A 23,214-nucleotide genomic window follows, 5' to 3' on the forward strand; every position below is an offset into this window, starting at 1 on the left:
CCTGTCCCATGTGTTCACCCAAGTAGCGGCCACAGATGAAAACTTTGCTAGAATGGAACTGTATGTAATGAGAGCTCTGGAACCACCCCCCACTCCCACCCCAATCCTTGCGTGCTGGGGGTGAAAGCTCAGAGCAGAGGAGGCCCTTTTACCTGGGGTGATGGGTTGTGTCCACCTCCCAGGAGACCAGGACACAGGCTCCCAACAGTTGTACTCGTCTCGGCCAACCAGTCACCCAAAACCTTGCCCTCTGCACACCCAATACTCTGAAGTCCTAAAAGGCCATGATCCACTGAAAACTTGAAGGAGAAACTGCAAGCTTGCTCTCCATTTGCATTCAAATCAAAGTTTTATGAAACTATGTTCCTGTTTTCAGTGTGGTAAAGCAAAAGAGTTTTTAAATTATCAGGGCTCCTTTGTGTTCCCTGGGACCACATCTTTCACACTGTCAGACCAAAAACAAAACAAAAACAAAAACCAAGAGCAGCAAATTACCCCTGCTACTTAGGCTTTTGTATGAAAACTGGTTTTAGGGACATTTTCTTTGTTCTTATTTTCTTTGGCCTGCAGTGGGGAATAAGTTCATTTTTCTTTTTCTTTGCAATTGGAAACTATATTTTTTAGAAAAAGAAATTCTTTCTGCCCAGCTCTGCACTGAAAACAGCTTGTAAAATACAGCTGTGTTTGTCACCCTGTTCGAGTCAGGGTTCCCCTACAGGCTGCTCTGAGCCCTCACCCCCCCCCCCCCACGGCAGGTGCTGAGCTGAGGGAGGCCTCAGGCACACTTGCTGACGCACTCCAGCAGCTCCATCCGGATGGCAATACGGACGTGCCAGCCCAGCGGGATCAGCCGGATGAAGCGGGAAATGATGGGGGGCCGCAGGAGGTTCTGGACTGTGGAGGTTCGGTCTGAGTTTCCATAGAAGACCTAAAGAGAGAGGAAATCTTATCGCGATCACATCAGAGGACGGTAAAGGAAGAACAACTCTTATCCGAAGCTGGCCTCAACTTTTAAGTTTGAGAAATCTCAGCAACTGGTTAAGGCTCAGAGAATTGCACGTGCCCCCCCCCCAAATCTGAACTTGCATGTTAGTCAGCACCTGTGTGCTCTAGGCATCTCCGAGTCACTCTGTGGGGACATCTAGAACTGCACCATCCAGTATGGAAGCATTAGCCACATGTGGCTCTTTAAATTTAAGCGAATTAAAATTAGGTAACAGTTTCCTTCCTCAGTCACACTAGTTGTGGTTCAAGTGCCCCATAGCTATGTGTAATTAGTGGCTTCCATATTGGACAGTGCAGATATTAACATTTCCATCATCACAGAATGTTCTATTGGATGGCACTGATAGAAAATGCCTCTTGATCCTTATCACCAATTTTGTGTTTTAATCCTTTGCCTTTTGACAAATTTTGAAAAGGACCACATCACACTTACAAAGAGGAATGTCCCTCTATTCCAAAGGTATCCAAAGTGGGGCTTGAGTAAAGCTCGAGTATGCTGGCCCTGAAGTTGTGAGCCAAAGCTTAAGTGTGTATCTCTACATCGATACAAATGGCAAATAGACTTGGAAAACTGCTTTTAGAAAAGAAAGAGACATCAAAACAAGATTCTGACAGGGGGAATGCAGTACCCAAAGTAGAGAGAAGAAGGGCTTGCTTCGTGTTTTGGGGGGATGCAACATAGCATGATGCCATGGCTGTTTGGCTACATTTCCAAAGAAATCATTCTTTGCAGTCTTTCTAGAGTCGCAATGACACTGGAACATTTCATTTCTTTCTGGGACTATCTCCTAAAAAAAATCTGGCTGCTACATTGGCCTCATCCATCTACAAAACAAGAAGGACCTCAGATGCCATGATCTTGCCCCTCTTCCCAGTAGCAACAGCCCACATCCCTTTCTCTCAGCTTTTTGCCCTTGAGCCTATTCAAGTCAGGACAGCTGCAGAGGGAGGATGGGACAGGCCCCTCCAGATTGCACAAGGGCCTGAGTAGAGTGCCTTTTTGCAAAAAACTGTCAAGGCCTTCAGAAATGCAGACAGGACTAGAAAAAGAATTCTCATTTCTTTTTGAAAAGCCAACTAACAAGAGCAAAAATGAAATAAAATGTGTAAGTATCAAGATGGTTTTTCTTATTGTACTCAATCAAACTCCTTGAAATCTCAACCCATGAATGTCTTGCTGTACAACTTGTCATCAGAGAGTACAAAGCCTTCTGATTTCCAGCCACACGTGTCTACTTAATCTGATTAAATGTCCAAATTAGCCTCAGAAGTCCTTACTCTCAGGCAAAAGGACAGTTAACATTTCCAAACAGCTAGTGAGTTTTTAATTCATTGCAAATATACATTTTATATATATATATATAAAATAATCATATAAAATAATGATTATGTATATATACTTAATTACGAGCCTACTGTGTTCGGTCTATGGTGAACAAGACTTGGGGCTTGGCCTTTAGAGGTTAGTAGGATATATAGTTGTGCAAAGGCTTAAGTTCCTCTGTGTTTGCACTGCTGGAGTCATTTTAATCATTTACATAGCTCAGTGGCTAACTTGCTGGATTGTCCAAATCTTCCTAGAAGTCAGTCTCAGTAGTAAGGAGAGGCCATATCTACATAAATGGACAAGGGCCTAGCCACATCAATAACAGGTCAAGTCAGACCCATGTAGCAAAGTGTTCAATGGCCCAGTGAGTTTGGAATAGTCCAAATGGCCAGTTTTGATTATTCAAGCAACTATAAACTGATAGGTGAATTCAGACAAAGATTTCTTCTGTACACAACAGTGGTGCTCATTCACAAACAAACTGCTAGGCACCCAAGATTCAGCAAGAAAAGACACCTGCCTTGTCGTCTGAGAGTAGACCATGTTGTGGGGAAGATCACAGATGACTTCCCTTGCCATGGAGTCAGTGGTCTGACAGGGTGGAAGCAGGAAGGAAGCCCCAGAGAGTGTGAGCTGAAGGTAGTTTGGGGTAAGCCAGACTTACCCGGTTGTTTCCTGTCTGGTCCTTATAGTAAATCCAGTTCAGGTTCTCATCCGTCCTGTACTGCACGCTGTACTTGGTCATCCACTCATCGATGTCGCAGCGCCCCTGGGTGAGGATCCCTGAAATCACCTTGACCTCCTTCAGATCTATCTGTAGCCACTGGCTGCTGTCCTGGTACTTGGAGAGCCAGGCACACCTGCCAGGGACACAGCAAATCACCAGGAGCCTTTCCCCATGAGCACCTCCAAAGAGCTGAGCGGCACTGCCCTCTGAGGGGTTACCAGCGCCTGAAGAACCTCTGCAATGCTCGGGCAGTCTGAGCTGCGATCTGGTAAGCACCAAAAGGCCTGTCTTCAAGGAGTATCCAGCCTCTGTTACACTTGTATCATTGTCTTTCTCCCTGCATCTCCACTGCGCAAAGAACAATGGCCAGATTCAACTGATTGGTCAAAGAAGTACCTCTGCGTGTAGCTGAAATCACCTTTGAGGTGTGGTTGAACAGGTCTTTCTTCAAAACATGAAAATGCATGGTTATTACACCCGCCAGCCCCCTTCCGTTTTCATTAGTCTCTCCTGGTGTCTCTTTCTCCATGAGTCTTACCCTAATTTCACTCCCTTTATACGTATCTGCATCTCCTTCAGGTGCTGTCATTCATGGCTTTCAGAGAGTATCTCCCATGTGCAGAACACTGAGCCAAGAGGCTCTGAAGAGCTTTTGACAATTGTAAAGCAAACTAACCATTGAAGGAACTGGTTTGTTTTTTAGCTATATCCCTCCTGAATTGTGGAAACCTGTAATTTCCCCTTTGAGGTTTTTATTTATTTTTTGCATATTAATTAGCTTCTTGGGACTCAGTCCTTGGCTGCCTTCTCGTCTAACTCCAGACTTGCTCCTTGGGTGGCTCTTGAATTTTTAACTTCCATCCCAGACCTTTTCTCAATTCCAAAATCTGAGAATCAGTTGCTGTCTAGACAACTTCTAGATGCCTTACAGCATCCCAAATGAAACCTGTCCAAGAATGAACTCCTAATTATCTCCACCCCAACTGCTCCTTCCAGTATCCATCTCTTGGAATGCTACCTCCATCCTCCTGGGTGTTCATGCCAGTGATCTGAGAGAGATCCTTGGCCCCTTCCTCTCTGTCACCTCAAACATCCAATCCATCTATTGAGTCCATCTCAAATTTTTTCAAATTCATTTACTTTTCTCCATTTCACTGGCACTGCTCTAGCCCATATCATCCTCAGTTCTTGCCTGGATGATTGCTACTTTACCTCTCTTCACTGGTCTCCCTGGGTTCCCCCCCCCCCCCCCCCCACTAAACAGTTCTCCCCCACAGGAGCCAGATTTTTCTTAAAACACAAGTCGGACTGTAATACTCCCCAACTTCAAATCTTTCTCTGGTAGAGTCTTCTAATTGTCTCCCAATATCCTCTTGCCATTTTCCTTTAGTCATAGAATACCACCAAGTTTTATCTGGGCAAATGGTCACCCAGCAGAGTTCATATTTCCCAGTCTCCTTTGCAGCTAGGTGGGACGTTCTGACCAAATTCTGATTAATGGGATGTGGGCAAAGTAGCCAATATGATTATGCTTGTATCCTTAAAAGTGCGTGCACCCTGCTCTTCTTTTCTCCCCACTGACTAGAATGTAGATGTGATAGTGGAAGCAAGGGCAGCCATTTTGTGCCCCAAGATGGAAGCTTCATGTGAAGAATGACAGAACAAGGTAGAAAGAGTCTGGAACCCTGATACCATTAGCCATCATACCAACCCTACACTGCCTAATGAAACTTTTAGATGACCAAGAAATAAACCTCTATCCCCATGCTTTGGGGCTCTTTGTTACAGCAGCACAAACTTGTATTCTAACTAATGCACATTCAAGGAACTCATTATGCCCAAAATAAGGACCATAATCCTTAACATGACTTCATGATCTGACTTCTGCCTGCCTCTCTAGCCTTATCTCCCTTGTGTCCTAACTTTGCTGACCTTCTTTACCATCCCATGCATGCCCTTCAGGGAGCCTCCCAACTAAGGGCCTTTGCACCTGCTGTATTCTGTGCCTCCCCGACCCCCTCACCTGGACAACTGCAAGTCTCAGGTTAAATATCTTTTCCTTAGAAAGTCTTCCCTGGTACTTCAAATGAATGAGGTCTTTCTTCTTTGTCTCCTGCAGAGCATTTAACACACTAAATGATCAGTTGTGTGATTATGTGCTCAGAGTCCCTCTGGCCCCCTAAACTGTGTGCTTCTAGAAGGCTGGGACCTCATCCACCTTGTCCACAGTCCTCAGCACATGGAAGGCACTCAATGAATATTTGTTGAATAAATAAATAAATGCATTCTGCCATTTGTTTATTACAGAGACGTGCATTTTTCAAATCACATGAAAAAAATTGCCTGAGTCATCTGCCCTGCTTACCCAAAGCCTTGACTGTTGAGCCGGGCCTTGTTAGCTGTCCATGAGGAATACCAGCCCACATACTGCTCCAGGTTGGAGCAGGTGATCTGGTCCGGTGTAACCTCTCCTGACTCAAACCCCAGGGGCTTATGATATGGGCATTCTGGAAAAGAAAAGGCAACATATATTAAAACACTCGTATCACATCGCAACACTCAACAAACACGACATGACTAAAATGACAAATCAAACCATCTCATTTGCACTTTGGAAGGTGGAGAATGTTTTGCTTGGCAGCGCAGTTCACGATGGATCTTCAACCTACTCACTGCTCTTATGAGAAGAGAGTGAAGATGAAGTAAAAGGATTTCCATAGAGACTCACAACATTCATAAAAGCAGACAAAAGGGGCTCTATGGCAACCTGAGGTGGGGGGGCTGAGAAATACTTCTCCTCCTCCACAAACCTAGACATTTAAAAAACCAAGAGGTTCACAGAGAAATATCATACTTAAATGCCATACTCTTTATTTTCTGCATGAACACAGTTTTAGCCATCCTGCATGATGACATCAGGGTCCCTACTTATCCCCGGGCAGCATAGGATGCTAATGATAGAAACAAAACAATGGTGAGAGGCAAGAAAGGCAATTATATATTGAGACTGATTTCTCACTTGTAAATTGCAGTTTTCTCACTAGTTTAATGGGAAAAAAAGGGCGGGGGGTGAAATGTGCCTGACTATTAAATGAGGTGCAGTTGAAAGGAGCTTTTTTTTCCAAATACGAATAGCCAAAGCTAGTTCTTAGATGTTAACCGTTTGCTGCTTGTCATGTATTTCTTCTCGCATTTAGTGTTGGGTTACCTGGTCAAAAACTTTTGCCCAGCATCCATTCTCCCCTTCTTTTTGACGAAAGAGCCCTAATTTTGTTGGGCAGCAATGTAACCAGCTAAAAAAACCCCAATCTTTCCCAGTCTCTTCTGTGGTTAGAAGTGACCACATGATACAATTTGTGACCAGTGAGATATAAGATGATGTCTGCTGGGGATTTCTGATCAGTTTTTGCTCGCCCTTTCTTCCTGTGGCCTAGAAGGAAAACCTGACGGCTAGCACAGAGGCAGCCATCTTGCACAATGAGGGTAAGGCCAAAAGAACTGCAGAGACCTCAGCCCTGATATCCTTACTACATGAGTCAAAACAAAAGTAATTTCATAAGCCACTACTTAGGGGGGATCTTTTCTAATCAAACGCAGGTTCTAGCTAAACTTCTATAGAAAACAAATGATAAACTTATACAAAGACATTCTTCCAGTTTTCTGATTGTGAACGATAAATGTCAAGTAAGTTATTTTTTTTTCCATGTGTAAATTTGAGTTCAGTTTGAAGAGCTGAACGTATTTCCTGGGGCATCATCGCCTCCCAACAGTAAGATGAGTGCTGAGGTCTTTCTGGAGCATGATTTTCAAAAGTCAGTAAGACAGAATGAAGCACGCGAAAGCTTGAATGCGATCCATCCTGAGACCAGAATGCCCGCACAGTAGTCATGCCCTGTCCTCAGAGGGCTGAAGACAGAAAGACAGCTTCAGGCCTCTGAGCAGGGAGGCTTCACCACCTTTTTGCCCAGTGCACCAAAGGGAAGTGTCCAACCCCCACCAGTAGCTGCAGCTCAGTGGGGCTGGAGGTGAGGGGAATGTACTGGTAGTTTATCTAGTACCCAAGGCTTCAGGAACCTATTAAAAGAATGGGAATTCCTGGGAGTGAGGACAGGAGTGCTTTATGGGCCGCTCGATCAGGCCTCGTGTGGTCAAATCATCAGGAGGGCTTGCTAAGGATGCAGTTTCCAGTATTCCACCCCTGGAGCAGCCTTATTTTTAACAAGCACACTTTCAAAGCGCACTTTGGAAACCTTGACCTGTCAGGGAAGGCCTTTGTTGGTTGGCAGATTCAGTGACCTACTGCCTGTGGCCTTGGGGCCTCCTCCCCCTCCTCAATTCCCCTCTGACCTGGAAGACAAGCCCGTGCCCCCCAAAAGGAGGGACAAGGTCGCAGCACCAGAAAGCTGTGTTTCAGTGGGGCCCAAGGTTGTCACTTAAATTCTAACTGTGGATGTCTTTAAGGCCCCTCCATCCTGAACCTCCCCTTTCCTGCTCCGGGGCCGCCAGCTTGGAGGGCTGGAGCAGAGGGGAAGGAAAAGCCATCAGCCCGTTCCTGATTGCTTTATTCTTGGCATTTTGCTCTTTCTCTGTTTTCCCCTCACAACTCTTTTGCCATTTCTTTCCAATTAGCCCATCTAATAGTTAAGAGTGGGCTGGGAACCTACGGAGACCTAGCCAGCGGCAATGGCCTCGGAGGCCGGTGAGATCTAGGCATGGGCTCTGCCCACACTCTCCAGGAAAGTGATGATCTTGCCGTCCCCATGGCCTCAGTTGCCATCTGGGAGTCAATGCCAGACTCTCAGGCCCCAAGCCTTAGCTAACCATTGTCCATTTTCCAGGTGAACGGTTCCATCTGGGTGACCCCAAAACCCCTCACACCCACCCATCCAAAACCGAGCCCTTCAGCATCCAAGCCCCAAGCCTGCCCCTGTCCGGTGCTCCTGTCTCCGGCATTGGTGCCTCTAGCTACCCAGCTGTCCACCCAGAAAGCCGGTGGTGTGGCCTAGGGCACAAAGCAGAGACTGTCTGACAGGTCTCTGCCTGGGCATCACCTGGGGAGTTACGGAAGTGCTAATGTTCAGGTCACCCTGCAGAGATGCCGATGTCATTGGTCTGGGGTAGGACCTGGCTAGGGGTAAAGCTGCAAGGGATTGTAATGAGCAGCCAAGGTCAAGAATGCCTGCTTAGAGTCAATGTGAGCTGGGATTGGATCCCACTCTGTGTGAGCTCAAGCAAGCTGTTTAACCTCTCTGGATCTCAATCTCCTCATCTGTGAAATGGGCACAACAGTATCTGCCTCCATAATGTCCCTGGGCTTACATGAAATAATGTTTGTAGAGACTGTAGTGCCTGGCCAAGAGCAACGGATTATATTGGTGTAATAGAAAAAAAGATATATATATATATATATATATATATATTGGTGTAATAGGGTGAAGTTGTGGGAATATATTGATGTCTTCTTGAGTTTTTCACGTTTGTCTTTCTGGTGAAGACTCACCCGGGGAGGAAATGTAACTTCCCTCTACCGCACTCTGTCCTGCCCCCATCATCCCCGGTACATCTCCCCAAGAAGGAGTCCAGCTTCATGTTTCTAAAGGTCTGCTCTTCTTGCGCCAGGAAGAATAAGCCCCACGCTCGTGTTTGTGTGTGCGTGTGTTCGTGTGTGTGAGATTCAGGAGAGGAAAAGGCTGTTGACAGCATAGCATCTCTCAGATTTATGAATTTGGAAGGTCTAGGCCTCAACAGAAATTAGCTGATGGTGCTAGAGGAGGTGACTGGAGATTCTGGACTTTGGCCTTTGTGGGGGAAAGGGGGGTGCTCATGGAGGGGCCTGAGCTCAGTGGGGACATGCTTCCTTTGAGAGGGCTGGACCACGGATAGGGTCAGGGAGACCCCCTCAGGAAACCCGGGCAGGTCCCTGGGACTGAGCTGAGCTTGGTTCAGAGGGAGAAGAGCCACCACCAAGGTGTCCACCTTCAGGTGGGGTTGTGGGCCAGGCAGAGAGTCTGCCGCCTAGCCTGAGCCTAAGCCCTGCCCCCAAGCAGCCCTTGCGAGCCCATGGGGGCTTCATGTAGTCCAAGGAGAGAGGAAGGACCTTTAACAAGCCTGTCTTTAGACTCCTCACAGGCCATGACAAAGGAGGCCTCAAGCTGGAGTTATTTAAACTTGGAAAAATAGGAAATGTGATATTTCTCATGCTGTGTGCTGTGGAGTAAACTGCAGTCAAGTTATGTTATTTTTCCTGACTCCTCCTTTCCCCCCTTTCTCCTCTCCTCCTCCTTCCGTGGTCCCGGCTGAGCTCCCTTTTGGTCCTCATACACGCCTGGAGGCCTTCCAATGAGGCTGCTCCCTCTGCCTGTGACACTCCTGTCCCCTCTCCTCCTCTTTCACCTGGCCAACTCTACTCATGCTTAAGATCTCAGCCCTCTTCCCCTTCCTGCCCTGAGCTGGGTAAGGGACCCCAGCTGCTGCCTCCCCAGGCACCCTGTTCCTGTTACTTATTCCCTGTCCTTGTGATAATTTAATTGCCAGCTCCCTGGTCTGTCTGGCTCACCATTCTAGCCTCTGAGCTGAGCAGAACGCCTGCACGTGCTAGGCATTCGATAGTTATTGATTGGATGCTGAATGAAGGGATCAACAAAGATTATCACCCATCTTGGGGGGCCGCTAGGAGTAAGCAGAGAAAACAGCAGAAACAGGAAGCAGAAAGCTCAGGGCGGAGACAGAGGTTGCCCAGCCCAGGGAACACCCACCGCCCTGAGCAAAAAGAAACTGTCACTTGAGCATAAACTAGGATTAAGCGACACAAATAACATTGCTGGAGGAATTAAGGGGCTCGCCATCAGATTTACACGGAATATGGCCTTCGCACGTTTTCTGCCCGATGGAAGTTAGTGTAGCTATAAAGCCTGTTTTTACCCTCATCTTAAGGAGAAAAAGAATGTTTCTAACATTCATTTTAAGGAAAAACCTACGTCTTCTGAGCGAGTGATGCTTTGCTCATTCCATGGATAAAGGCATAGTCATAATGTGCTGCTAATCCAGACTATACTTAACATACTAGCCGTTCTCATTCAGTAGCTGATTTCTCGGCTGGTAGGCATGAAGGCCAGACAGGCTTCTAAAGAACGTTAACCTAGAGAAGCACAAGGAGAGCTGAGGGACGTTCTTGACAAGAGAGAGGTGAATATTAATATGCATGTGTATGAGACTTGAACCGATATGGCCATGTAGTAGAATCTAGAATAATGTTTATAGAATAGAGTAGAAACTCGAAAATAATATAGGAATATAAGATCTAGAATAAAAGGAAAGCAGTAACGAATCATTGGATTTCTTATATTTTGATACTTGCTTACACTGTTTCCCCCTCGGAGTGCCAAGGTAATCTTAGCTCGACTGCGGAAGACGGACCCTTTAGTAATTTTAGTAATTTTCATAACGTTAAGCCGAAGTCAGTCACCTTCTTCTTCGTGGGTGGGGACACTGGACAATAACAGCCAGTGTGCCCCTGGGAGCACCTCCTGGCAGCTCCGAGTGACGCTCCCTCCTGTCCTTCTGTACTTTCTAGGCTCTTCTTCCCTCCTAAGGCGGGCTCTGGTGGAAGCGCGGAATCTCAGGGTCCAGAGCAACCAAGCAACATTCTTAACATTCCACTGAGGATCTGAGGCACTGATGGGCAAGTGACTTCTGGAACATTGTGGCTAGTCCTACTGCCCTGAATCATCTCTTTCGTGGAAAAACCCATTAACACCAGCAAACCAACTCTTTCACACTTAGGTTGCATTTTCTCCTTCCTGGAAATATCTGCGCTATTAAAAAATAAAACAAAAGCAAAAACCAACCAAAAAAAATGGTGGGGAGAGGGGAATGCTTAAGCTAAAAGAATTTCTGATTTCAGAACTTCAAGTTCCTGGCAGGTGTGTGGGGAGAGAGCTTGGGGGACCCGGGTCGACTTCACATTCCTCAAACACACAGCCCTCCTCAGCCTCACAGTTGATTGGGTCAATGAAGCCCATCTGCAGAAATAATCTCTTTTTAAGTTGCTGGCAGAAAGAACTTCGAGTGGAGTTCCAGCCGGTCTTCAGGTCTCTGCTGAAGAGAACATTTATTGCCACCGCATGGGCAACTCCTTCGGGCTGGAGCTAATGCCTTCATTTTCATCTTCCTGTCGGCGCCTAGCATATAATCGGCCCATGATGACAAAGGGTGGAACTGAATTTGAAATGGGTTATTAAGGAGGGTGCTTCCATATTGACTGGGCAGGGCACCCCAGTACAGAGCGGTTGCAGGAGCTCCCGCCGGGGCACACAGTGGGTGGGAGTCCGGTAGAAGCCCCCCAGACTCGACGGCACTTAGTGCTTTCCTCACCGCCGGGACCCCTCTGCGGCTCGCCAACAGACTTAGCTCACAGACCACTCCTACCCCTTTAGTAAACAGGAAAACGGAGCCAGTAAAGGCCATTGTAGACTCCCCTGCCTCCCCCGCAATTTGCTATTTTAATGCAAATTTAATGAAATAAGAGAAGCTCACACATGTGCGCACACAGTGTGTCTAGCGGAGCTGTTACTAGGCGATTATGTGAAGTGAGTGACTTGGCACGGCACCATCATAGCCCCGGAGAGGGGTGACGAAGACCGTCTCAAGCAGAGAGGCTCTGAGCCCTGGAGAGGACTGAGCGCCGCGAGTACTTGCTGGGCCCCCGAGCCCCGGGCCGCCGCCTGCGAGCTCTCAGGAGCCCCAACAGAGGGAGCTGACCTTTATTGAGCGACAGTTTGCCGGGTACAACGCGAGACGCCTTTCATGCCTCCTCCCACTGAGTCCTCATAACAACTCCTTAGAGCAGGGGTCAGCAAACTGTGGCCCTTGGGTCAACTGTGGCTCGCCACCTGTTTTTGTAAATAAAGTTTTATTGGCACACAGCCGTGCTCTATGGCCGTGGGTCCCGTCTATGGCTGCTTTCGCCCTGCAGCGGCAGGACCGAGGAGCTGAGCCCCTTTGACCTGCGAAGTCATAAATATTTAGCATCTGCCCCTTTACAGACCAAGTCCGCTGGCACGAACCCTACAGGAAGACATTCAGAGCAGCCAGGAAGGCCTATGTTACGCTGCAGAACAAATTGCCTTGGACATTTCAGAGGCTTCACACAACAAACGGTTTTCGCTCAGGTGACTTGTCCCTTATAGGTTGGCAGGGGTTTCTGCTCCATTTAATCTCCTGGGACCCACACTGAAGGAGAAGCCACTTTCTCAAGCAGGGAAGGGAGAGCCAGAGAGTCGAGGACCAGCCCTGAGATGCTCCTTTGGGAAGAGACGCTGCTCACTTCGACTGGAACAGCTCATGCGGCGCCTGCCTCCGGGGGGCTGGGATGCGGGGGAGCGCACGGCGGTCTGGTGAGCACAAACCCTCGGGCACAGCACAGCCACCTCCGTCGGACAGAGAAAGACCAAAGTGCGAGTCCCAGGGTTAAGAAAGGAGGCAGCCAGGGGTCCACCTCTGGTCTTTCTGGCTCAAAAGCCTGTGCTTCTCTCAAAATGCCCCACCTCCTACCATCGATTTCTTTTCATAAATTCCATGAGTCTGTTCCATTGCAAATAGGTTCCGGCTCACCGTCTCCGTAGGCCGAGGGGAGACGCAAGAAGCTGTTCCGAACGACACCAGGGTGGTATGTTGGCACAGTGCCCGTTGTGGGATTTAAAGCTCAGAGGCCAACTGTGTGTTCGGGGGCGGGGAGGGGGTGTTAATTCAGCCAGGTTGAGGGGAAGAGGGGAAACGGTGTTCCTAAGGACACCCCAAGGATCGGTGCCCTAAGGAGAGGGGACACTCACCTGGTATGCAGTCTAAGGAGGTGGCGCCAGCAGACCAGAGGGCATTAGCACCTCCTTGGCAATCACATTTGCAGGCTTTCTGGTACCAGGGGTCCTCACCCTCATCCTGCGGGAAGCCAGAGGGGCAGGAGGGTCAGTCACAGTCAAAGGCAAGTCTGGCCAGAGCCCCTGGGAAAAGTTTGTGTTCAAAAACCTTGCTCATGGGCGCCTGGGTGTTTCAGTCGGTTGAGCGTCTGCCTTCAGCTCAGGTCATGATCCTGGGGTCCTGGGATCAAGTCCCGCATCGGGCTCTCTGCTCTGCGGGGAGTCTGCTTCTCCCTCTCCCTCTGCCCCTCCCCCCTGCTTGTGCTCTCTCTCTCTCTCTCTCTCTCTGTCAAATAAATAAATAAAATCTTAAAAAACAAAAAACAGGGGCGCCTGGGTGGCTCAGTCGTTAAGCGTCTGCCTTCGGCTCAGGTCATGGTCCCGGGGTCCTGGGATCGAGCCCCAGATCAGGCTCCCTGCTCTGCGGAAAGCCTGCTTCTCCCTCCCCCACTCCCCCGCTTGTGTTCCCTCTCTCTCTCTCTTTCTGTCAAATAAATAAATAAAAATCTTAAAAAAAAAACAACAAAAAACAAAAACCCTAGATTATTATTTCAGCCTTAACACACATACTTGCCACTCATCTTTGAGTCCAGATTAATAAACGTCCACCACTGTGGGTGAACAGACACATCCAGGCAGGGAGCACTGTTTGCCCCATTGTAGTTATCTTCAGGGGCTGGGGCAGCCCCAGTCCAAGGTCAGGCTCCTCACTTCCCCTGGAAGTCCCTTTTAGGGATCCAGTTTTAAAAGGTAATGGAGGGACACCTGGGTGGCTCAGTCTGTTAAGCGTCTGCTTTTGGCTCAGGTCCTGATCCCAGGGTCCTGGGATGGAGCCCCGAGTTGGGCTCCCTGCTCAGTGGGGAGCTTGCTTCTCTTTCTCCCTCTGCCTGCCTTTCTGCCTACTTATGCTCTGGCACTCTCTGTCAAATAAATAAAATCTTAAAAAAAAAAAGGTAATGGATTCAAGATTACATCACCTATATTAAGACCCGGTTTCCTTACATTCTCTCATTAAAACACCAGTCTTGAACTTGCCCGGAGAAAATGTGCCATTGCCGCCACCAGAATAAAATATCTTTAAAAAATACCTTTTTTTAAAAAGTGATAATCCTACACATTATTTTGAGCTAGGAAAATCTTCAAAAACAGCTTTCTTACTGTAACATACCTCAGTAGACGATAATCCCAGTATGGCTAAGCAAAAGGACAAGAGAGGAAAAAAAATCAAGTTAAAAAAAGAAAGAGAAATTCAACAAAATTATTCATTCCATGGAAAAGTGAAATAAAAATAGTCACATAAAAGTCAACAAAGCCCCTTCTGGAAGAAGTCAAACTAAGTAAATATCTGCCAGGAATAACATCCACAGATGCTGAGAAACTAGGGACAGTAAAATTAAACAGACAAGGATAATAATTATTATTATTTTAAATTGAACTCTCCCCCCAAAGTGTGGCTCCAACTCACGACCCCAAGAAGAGTCACATCCTCTACTTATTGAGCCAGCCAGATGTTCGTATTATTTTTGTTCTTTATAGAATTTTGGAAAATACATTAATGTAGCAAAGAGGGGAAAATATGCACCTGTATTTCTTATCACCAAAGGCAACACTGTTAACATTTTCATATAAATCTTTCCAGTCTTTTTTTCTATGTGTATTTTTTAAAACATATTTGAGAACCTACTACCTAAACAATGCTTACAATTTACATTTACATTGTTACATTTGACATTAACAGTGCTAGCTTTTCCCTTTACTTATTAACCCTTCATCATCATCATCATCATCATCAACATCCCTAGTGTCTGCCAAATGTGCTATTCAGAAGCTGATTCCTAGCCCTCTCCTCCTACCCCCAGTGACACACTTAGTTTATTTAGGATTACCACATTGTTCAAAAAATCTTTTTAAGGTTTGTTTATGATGTACAGGAAATATCAAACCACAAAGTACAAAGTACAAATACTGTATAATTAATGTGGGAAAACTAAGTGTGCAAAATTTAACATAAAACTAACATCTGAGGGGCATCTGGGTGGCTCGGTCGCTAAGCGTCTGCCTTTGGCTCAGGTCATGATCCCAGGGTCCTGGGATCGAGCCCCACATCAGGCTCCTTGCTTGGCGGGAAGCCTGCTTCTCCCTCTCCCACTCCCCCTGCTTGTGTTCCCTCTCTCACTGTGTCTCTCTCTGTCAAATAAATAAATAAAATCTTTAAAAAAAATAAAAAATAAAAATAAATAAATAAAATAAAATATTAAAAAAAACAAAACTAACATCTGAACTATCTTTATAGAAGTATGAATAAAGAGAATGAATGCACAATTTATTTTTTTAACAGTTTTTATTTAAATTCAATTAATTAACATACAACATATTGTTGGTTTCAGAAGTAGAGGTCAGTGATTCATCAGTCTTTTTTTTTTTTCAATTCCTCAATCACACCAGCCACATTTCAAGTGCTTCCTGGCCACATGTGGCTAGGGGCTGATGTAGTGCCCAGGTACAGAACATTTTATTAATAGCAGAAGGTTCCATTAGACAGTCCTTGCTAGTTTAAAGCACCAGAGCTCCATTTCCCATTTTCAACCAAACGGAAACCTTCCTTTCTTTTCCGATTATAAAAGCAACACATACCTATTATAAAAATCTTGAACAAAACTTGAGAGTAGGCAATAGGAAATAAAAGTCCCTCCTTAACCATTTTTCCTATCTAAAAGTTGAATATGATGCCCACGAAAAAAACCTTTCAGGTTGTTTTAGAGAGTGAAGGAATGGTCTCATCTTTTGTGTCACAATTATAAAAGCTATCTTTTTCAAATTGTGCCTTCATTTAAATACTACATATTTACCTATTCTGCAAACCACTTTTTAATGTCCAATGTGAGCCTGGCACCACATCAGGGCCTGGGCTTTCTGAAATGGAAGGCTCGCTCTTTGCCCGCAAGGGGCTGGAGGACCCAGGAGAAGACAGGCCGCTGGAGGATGCATGTGGTGAGTATCAGGCCAGGTTATGCAGAGGCTGCTGCGGGAGTCCGGGGGAGCGTATCCTTTAGTCAGAGCACTTCAGGGCTACCCCTCACCTGTAGTCACCACACTTCTGTCTCCCCTGAGCCCTTGTTCACGGGTTATTCATTCCGGAGATTCCCTGGTCTACCTGTTAAGGGCAGAATTGATCCTCTCAGGTCTCGACGAAGGTTAGGAGTGCCATCTTGGAGGCCAAGTCCTGTGCTGGCAAAAGAAGTTACTGACTTCTCATTTTCACATCCAATGGACTCTTCCCAACACTGACCTTATGTCTTCATGCTCCAACATGCTCTCAGTCCCTCCCATCTTCCTTTAGCTTCCATCCCACTGTTCACCTGATTCTCCCATCACTCTCAATATCCTCTCAGGCTCCTTTGATAGCTCTGCTTCTTCCACCCACCTCATAAAGCTTCCTAAGCCCCAAATTCCAACTCTTGCTTTGAGTGGTTTACCAGGTATCTCCCCATAGATGTCTCTTACTCTCCGAAATTGGACCCAACCAAGTCCCGACACAGTCATGGAGCAAACTGAACTCTCCTATGTTGCTGGTGGGGATGTAAGTCAGTCTAACTTCTCTGAAAAACTATTTGGCAGCTTACACTAAGGTGGAACATATATGTGCCCTATGAACCAGGAATTCTACTCCGAAGTAGCTACCCACCAGAAATGCATACATATGTTCTCCAACTGACAAAAACATGTGCTAGATTACCCTCAGCAGCAGTATTTGTATTAACCCCAAACTGGAAATACTCATATGCCCGTCAAGGGTAGAATGGGTAGGGGCACCTGTGGCTCAGTTGGTTAAGTGTCAGACTCTTGATTTTGGCTCAGGTGGTGATCTCTGTGTCGTGAGACTGAGCCCCGCATCGGGCTCCGTGCTGGGCGTGGAGCCTGCTTAAGATTCTCTCTCTTCCTCTCCCTCTGCCCCTTCCACATGCCCCTTTTCTCTCTCTCCCTCTCTAAAAAAAAAAAAAAAAAAGGAGTAGAATGGGTACAGGTGGCAAATTCCCACTAGCGGAACACTAAACTGCAATGAAAATGGATGACCTGCAACTCCATGCCACAATACGGCCGCATCTCACAAACAATGCTGAGTGGAAGGTCAGATGCTAGAGTGGACACACCGTATGAATCCATTCGAAATGTACAGAAGCAGGCAAAAGTAATCTATGCCATTAGACACTAGGGTCCTGGTCACATCTGGAGCAGGGAGCGGCCGGGGAGGCTATCTGGGGGGCTGGTGATATTCTGTTACTTGATTGGAGTGCTGGTTATGTGGGTGTGTTCAGTAGTGAAAATTCACTGAGCTATACACTTACCTGTACTTTTCTGTATGTATGTTGTACTGAAGTACTAGTATGTATGTTATACTTCAATAGAAAGTTTTTTAAAAATAGAACTCATTGCATCCTTCCTCAAATTGTTCTTCTCCTTTATTTCTTATCTTACTGAATGGCTTCACCATCCATTTAGCACCCCATCTAGAGACTTGGGGCTTGTCTTAGTCACCTTTTTTCCCTAAACCCCCATATCCAGTGTCAAGCAGGGGCCTTTTTCCTCTCGACGCACCCCCCCGTCACTTCCTGTGTTAGGCCCCCAGTCTTCCTGCTCCCATACTCTCCCTGCTGAAGGGAGAACTTGCCTCATCCACCCTTCATGCTGCCGATGGAATGGAATGCACACCTGATTGTGTCACTTTCTTGCTGCAAAACCTTTGCTGGGTCCTCATTGCAAGGCTCCAGGTTCCATCTCTCTCACTTATTAGTTATATGGCCACATCTCTCCATTTCCTCATCCCTAAAATGGGTGTGATAATAATGTGTCTTTCAAGGGGCCGCCATGATCTATCTTCTGCCTGCTTCCCCAAATGTATCTTTTGCACGCTCTACTAGCTGCAATTCATCGCGTGTGCCAGGCTGTTTCATGCCTCCAGACATGTCTGTCTGGTTTCATGGCTTTAAAGGCTCTCATCTTCCAACTTTTCTGCCTGCCTACCCCCTTCCCTGTGCAGGGGACTTCTTCTGTCCCCCCGCCCCCGTGTACAACTCACCACTTGCTCTGGCTTGTGTCCTGCCTCTCTCTTGGGCACAGGTTTATCTAAGCACTTGTACACTTAGAGAAATTGATATAAAAAACATGCCTGAAATTGACTGGTCCCAAAGCATTTATTCTTTAAGTAATAGTCGTTGAGTATCTACTATATTCCAGGCCCGGCTTTGGGTGCTGGGGATATAGCAGTTAACAAAATAGGAGAAGGGAGGCGCCTGGGTGACTCAGTTGATTAAGCGTCTGCCTTCGGCTCAGTTCATGATCCCAGGGTCCTGGGATCGAGCTCCGCATCGGGCTCCCTGCTCAGTGGGAGCCTGCTTCTCCCTCTCCCCACTCCGCCTGTTTGTACTCTCTCTCTCTGTGTCAGATAAATAAATAAAATCTTAAAAAACAAAAATAAAAACAAAACAAAATAGGATGTACATCATAGGATGTATATAGTCTAGGCTGGGGGTGTTGAGGGCTAATGAATGAATGAATAAAATATCTTGCAGTGAGAAGGTGATATTGGAGCAAAGACCTGAAAGAGGAGGGAGACCTGTGAGCAAAGCACTCTGGGCAGAGGGAAGAGCAAGTGTAAGGACCCTAAGGTGGGTGGCTCCTGGGTGGGTACTTGGTGTGCCCTAGACAGAGCGAGGAGACTCTGGGGCTGGAGCCGATGAGTAAAAGAGTTTTAGGAGGTGAAGGGGCAAAGTGGGGCGGGGGGGGGGGGCGGTCAGAGGGGAGGCGTGTGGGTCACTGACAGTGTGGCCTTAAAAACCAAATCAGTTTGGCTCAGAGCCTGTGCCTGTCGCTGAGGAGGGTTTTTGCAGCTGCAACTAAGCAAACCCAGAGATCCAGCGAGACCCCTGATTGCTGTGGCCTTCGGGGCCTTTCCCTTTCCCCAGGGTCACAGGCGGGCCCTGGGGGTGCTGCGTTCTGCAGAAACAAAGCAGAAGGCGGAAAGGAAAGGGAGGTGGGGCGCGTGTGTGCGTGTGCGTGTGTGTGTGTGTGCGGTTCTGCCACTGTGTCCCCGTGGGGAGGAAGAGTCCTAAGAGGAAGGCCTGCTTTCAGAGCCACTTCCCGAGTTCACTCAGATGTTGGGCAGACTTGTGATGTTTTCTCCTTCCCAGGCTCCCCTCCCCAGAAAGCGTTCGTCTATAGGCAGCCTGGGGATCTGAGGCACCAGATCCTTATGGAAATGAGCAGAGAGAGAAGGAACAACAAGTATTTTTCAGGAAAATCTGTCACCAAGGGAGCAGCAACATGGCTGGAGAGTCCCCGAAATGATTTCCTCACCAAAAAGCCGGTGAGCAAAAAGCAAAAGCGTGCTTGACTACAACATCTTATAATACCAGAAAATAACATTGCTGGAATGAGCGACAGAAAACAGGTCAGCCTTGAAAGGAAAAAGAGGAAAAGATTTTGATTGTGTGGTTGCATATTTTTCTCCCTCCTGGGATTGTGTTTGAGATTTCTCCCCATGTTACGGGTGTCCGCTCGAGCGTCTGGGATGTGTCCCACTCACCAATCTTAGATTCATGCAACATGGGCTCATCCTGCCTTCTGCCCTTTCGCCCAAAGGGCCGCTCCGTGGGGAAACCCTTGTTACCACAGCAAGAAAATTCAAGGCTTGCTGTCTCTCAAAATGTACCTTGCAAGCTCAAGAGGAAAAGTGGGCATTAGACACACATAGGAAAGACTCTTTGAGTCTTTTTGATGGATGTCACTAAGTCCAGAGCTTTCCTTCCCATGGAAACAGATGAAGCTGAGGAGAAAAGCATAAAATTATGAATGGCAAAAGCTGTCAGTAACTAGCTTCTCATCTACTTGAGAACCAAGAGTAAGACACAGGAAGAAAGCAGCAGACTGCAATAATGTCCCTCTCGAAGAAGAAGAAAGAAGGAAATTGTCCTGGTGTGAAAATGTTGCTATTTGTGGCTACCGGCATATTCCTGGGTAAATCTGTTATCTGTACATGCTTCAACACAGATGAATCGCAAAAACATATGCTAAGTGAAAGATAAAAGACCATATGTTGCATGATTCCACTTAAATGTAATGTCTGGAACAGACAAATCTACAGAGACAGGAAGTAGATCGGCGTTTGCCAGGGGCTGGGGAGAGGGGGAAACGGGCTTAATGTCTACCGGTTTCTTTGGGGAAGGGGGGGGGTGACGAAAATGTTCTAAAATTGGATTGTGTGCGCCACAAATCTATAAATACACTAAACACCATTGAATCGCACATTTTAAATGGGGGAATGTAATGCTATGTAAATTACATCTCAATAAGCTGCTTAAAAAAAAACTCTGCTGTCACCTGCAAAGGAGACACACCTGTAAGATGAGGCTTGCTTTTATAAAAAAAAAAAAAATATATATATATATATATATATATATATAAACATGACCAAGTAATGGATCTCTTTATTTTAATAAGGTGAATTTTTAAAAATCATCATTTGCATTGAACCCAAGATGTACAATGTAAGATAAATAGAAGCCTGCCTCCGTTATCAGATGTAGGTAGTGCTTTACGATGACAGTGTCTCGGTTCCCAAATGAATCTTCACCCAACGCACAGGTGGTGGAGTCAATCCATTTATCTCAGTTCACTGTAACAAGGAGCTGCTGCCACCGTGAAACAGAAACAGTGTAGAGTACACTAGACAAAGAACCTTTGTCTTCCGGTTCCCAGTTGTGCAACAGAAAACATTTTTCCCCTGTGCTTTGGCCTTGATTCTCTCTCTGGATGGGAAGCTGAGGAAGTGCAGCAACCGCATCCTATATTCCTGTATTTTTTTCTCTGCCTTTTGAGCATCCCTCCAGCTCAGGGTAGAGCACACATAGGTCGCTAAGCCACACTGACCATAAAATGGTCCCTGGACCACCCCGGGGACCACATTGCAGTCCACCCAGCCAGATGGTATTTTCTGCTCTTCATGGAAATTTCTGGAGCCCCTCAGCCATGCACACAGATTGGTAAGAGATAGAACAGGAAAGAATGCTGTGCTCCGGGCCTCCTGACAGCGTGTCTTTTATTACAGGTATCTCCTGAATGGGCAGGTCTAATTTAAAAAGGGGTTGGTAAACTTTTATAGGGCTTTTTCCTATTTGGGGGGTCACAGAGCACAGGTGTTAGACTCAGCACTGTGAAAGTAATAAAGATCTGCCCTGCGTGTCAAATTCTTACACAGTGTTTGGCCCATAGCAGCAATTCAGGGGTGGGTTTTTAACGAACCGACAAAAAGATGAGTGGATGGATGGATGGCTGGATGAATCTCAATGCCGATCACACAGAAGAGAAATCGGAGGGTGAGGCCTATGGGTATCAGAGAACCGGAAATATGGGAATCTAAGCTTTGAAAGGTTCTGTTTAGATTTTCTTGCTGAGGAAAGCGCAAGGAGTAAAGGAAAAACAACAAAACACCCGGAGCACCTTCAAGTATTGAGAGTTACTGAGACAAGTCGCTGACTCTTCATTGCAAAGCGGAAAAAAAACAAAAACGAAAACAGACAATTGGTCTCAATGATCCCTACTTAAGAAACGTATTTGGGTTTGCAAAATGACCTTGGGATTATATTCATACAGATCTTTCCAAATACTGAGAACGGTGACGAAATACCAAAAGGCATGCGATTGGGGGAATCATGGAAGCACATACTCTACCAATAACGTCTAACGGGAGGGCAGAGAGGAGCGTGATTTAAACCAGGAATTCTGACTCCACTTGTGTGAGTTGCGTCCCGTCTGTCCACCAGGTCATTTGCAGAGTGGAGAGGCCTCCTCCTTCCCGCCCTTCTTATTTATTTCCTGTGACACGCATAAATCCACAGTCACCTCGAAGAAGACATTCAACCAATTTCTAATGTTCAGAATGAATCTAAAAAGGAATTCTGAGCTAACAGGTCCTTGAGAGTTGAGAGAGGCATGAAGGACTATTATTTCAAAGGTTGAGAGAGAATTTAAAAGTTGAATTGGATGATATCTTAGAGATTTGCTTTTAATTTCTCCTTATTTAAGCATATTACTCCTGCCAGGGCCATATTGAGAAATTTAAAAACGATTGAGTGTATAGAGTCTTTGGAGCTTCCTGACTCTCCGTTGGATTATGCTTTCTATTAGAGTTCAGTGGTAGTCGGCATGTTATGTTAATCCATATTTAAACTAGAGTGACCTCACGTCTGGATTTGCCCGGGACAGCCCTGGTTTACACCTGTTGTCCCAGCAGAATTATTAATAGCATCCTCTTCCGCTCTCAGTAGTGTCCTAGTTTGGAAGATTAAATTCTACAGGCACTCTAACTTTGACTCCTAAAAATTTTCAAGGCTACACCACACTTTGTTGTTAATTGTTGCAATTTATAGTTATTTTCTACAATTTCTGAGGCCCTTCCTTCTCCCTGTCCCATTTCAAGCGTCCTTGGAACTTTAGAAGGCTCCTCAGAGAACCAGAAAGCCCGTGGTGAAACCGAGAGAACCACATCCACATAAAGACAACTGTTGTTCATTAACAATGCATCTTGACCAATTAACACGCCTTGCTAGTTAATGATATTTTAATTATTCAGGTCGCATTTCTATTAATCAGCAAAATTACTAATTCAATTGTACTATTAAGTATTTGATAAATGCTAATGGTTGCACAGCACATACCTTCATAGCCGAAGAGCAGTAAAAACAAGAAGCCTTCTATCTTGCGTGGCATGCTCCGCTTGTCCCTGGCTGCAGCTCTACCTTATCCAAGTGCAGAGCTTCCCCAGGAGCAGGGGCTTAACTTGAGCACTGGTCTCATTAAGCATCTTATTCCATTTAGTTCTTAGGGCTTTGGCTGAGCCCTAGGAAGTTAACCCACATCCTGCCTCAACAAGCAAGTCTCAGAGAGGAGTCTAATGTCAACTGAGGTTGGTTTAGCAAAGGAAGATACTGGTTTTACTCTATCTTTATTTATTTATTTTTTAAGATGCATTTATTTATTTTGAGAGAGAGAGTGAGCTAGCAGGGGGAGAGAGAATCCCAAGCGGACTCTCCACTGAGCAGGGAGCCAGACGTGGGGCTCGATCCCACAACCCGAGATCATGACCTGAGCGGGAACCGAGAGTTGGTTGCTCAACCGACTGAACCACCCCAGGCGCCCCTATGGTATCTTTAAATCTAAGAGAAATAGTGGAGGGCAAGAGAAAC

General features: G+C 46.3%; 1 protein-coding gene across 1 annotated transcript; it reads right to left on the reverse strand.

Moving 5' to 3' along the window:
- Positions 1–775: 775 nt before the first annotated feature.
- On the reverse strand, positions 776–22,738 carry RS1 (retinoschisin 1). Its single transcript, XM_032389647.1, has 6 exons — positions 22,687–22,738; positions 14,142–14,167; positions 12,890–12,995; positions 5,425–5,566; positions 2,997–3,192; positions 776–928 (listed from the first exon to the last, which is right to left on the reverse strand). Exons 1-6 carry the CDS (start codon positions 22,736–22,738, stop codon positions 776–778), a joined length of 675 nt encoding a protein of 224 aa, XP_032245538.1.
- Positions 22,739–23,214: the final 476 nt, after the last annotated feature.

This window comes from Phoca vitulina, unplaced genomic scaffold, assembly GCF_004348235.1.
Source record: "Phoca vitulina isolate PV1807 unplaced genomic scaffold, GSC_HSeal_1.0 scaffold55, whole genome shotgun sequence".
Classification (NCBI taxonomy): Eukaryota; Metazoa; Chordata; class Mammalia; order Carnivora; family Phocidae; genus Phoca; species Phoca vitulina.

What these genes read in the sequence shown, in the direction of transcription:
- RS1 (XM_032389647.1), bottom strand. Translation starts at nt 22,738, where the DNA reads ATGCCACGCAAGATAGAAGGCTTCTTGTTTTTACTGCTCTTCGGCTAT. An exon ending in ACTGCTCTTCGGCTATGAAG is followed by an intron (nt 14,168 to 22,686) that starts GTATGTGCTGTG and finishes CCTTTTGCTTAG; the next exon opens with CCATACTGGGATTATCGTCT. An exon ending in CTCCTTAGACTGCATACCAG is followed by an intron (nt 5,567 to 12,889) that starts GTGAGTGTCCCC and finishes TTTCTTTTCCAG; the next exon opens with AATGCCCATATCATAAGCCC.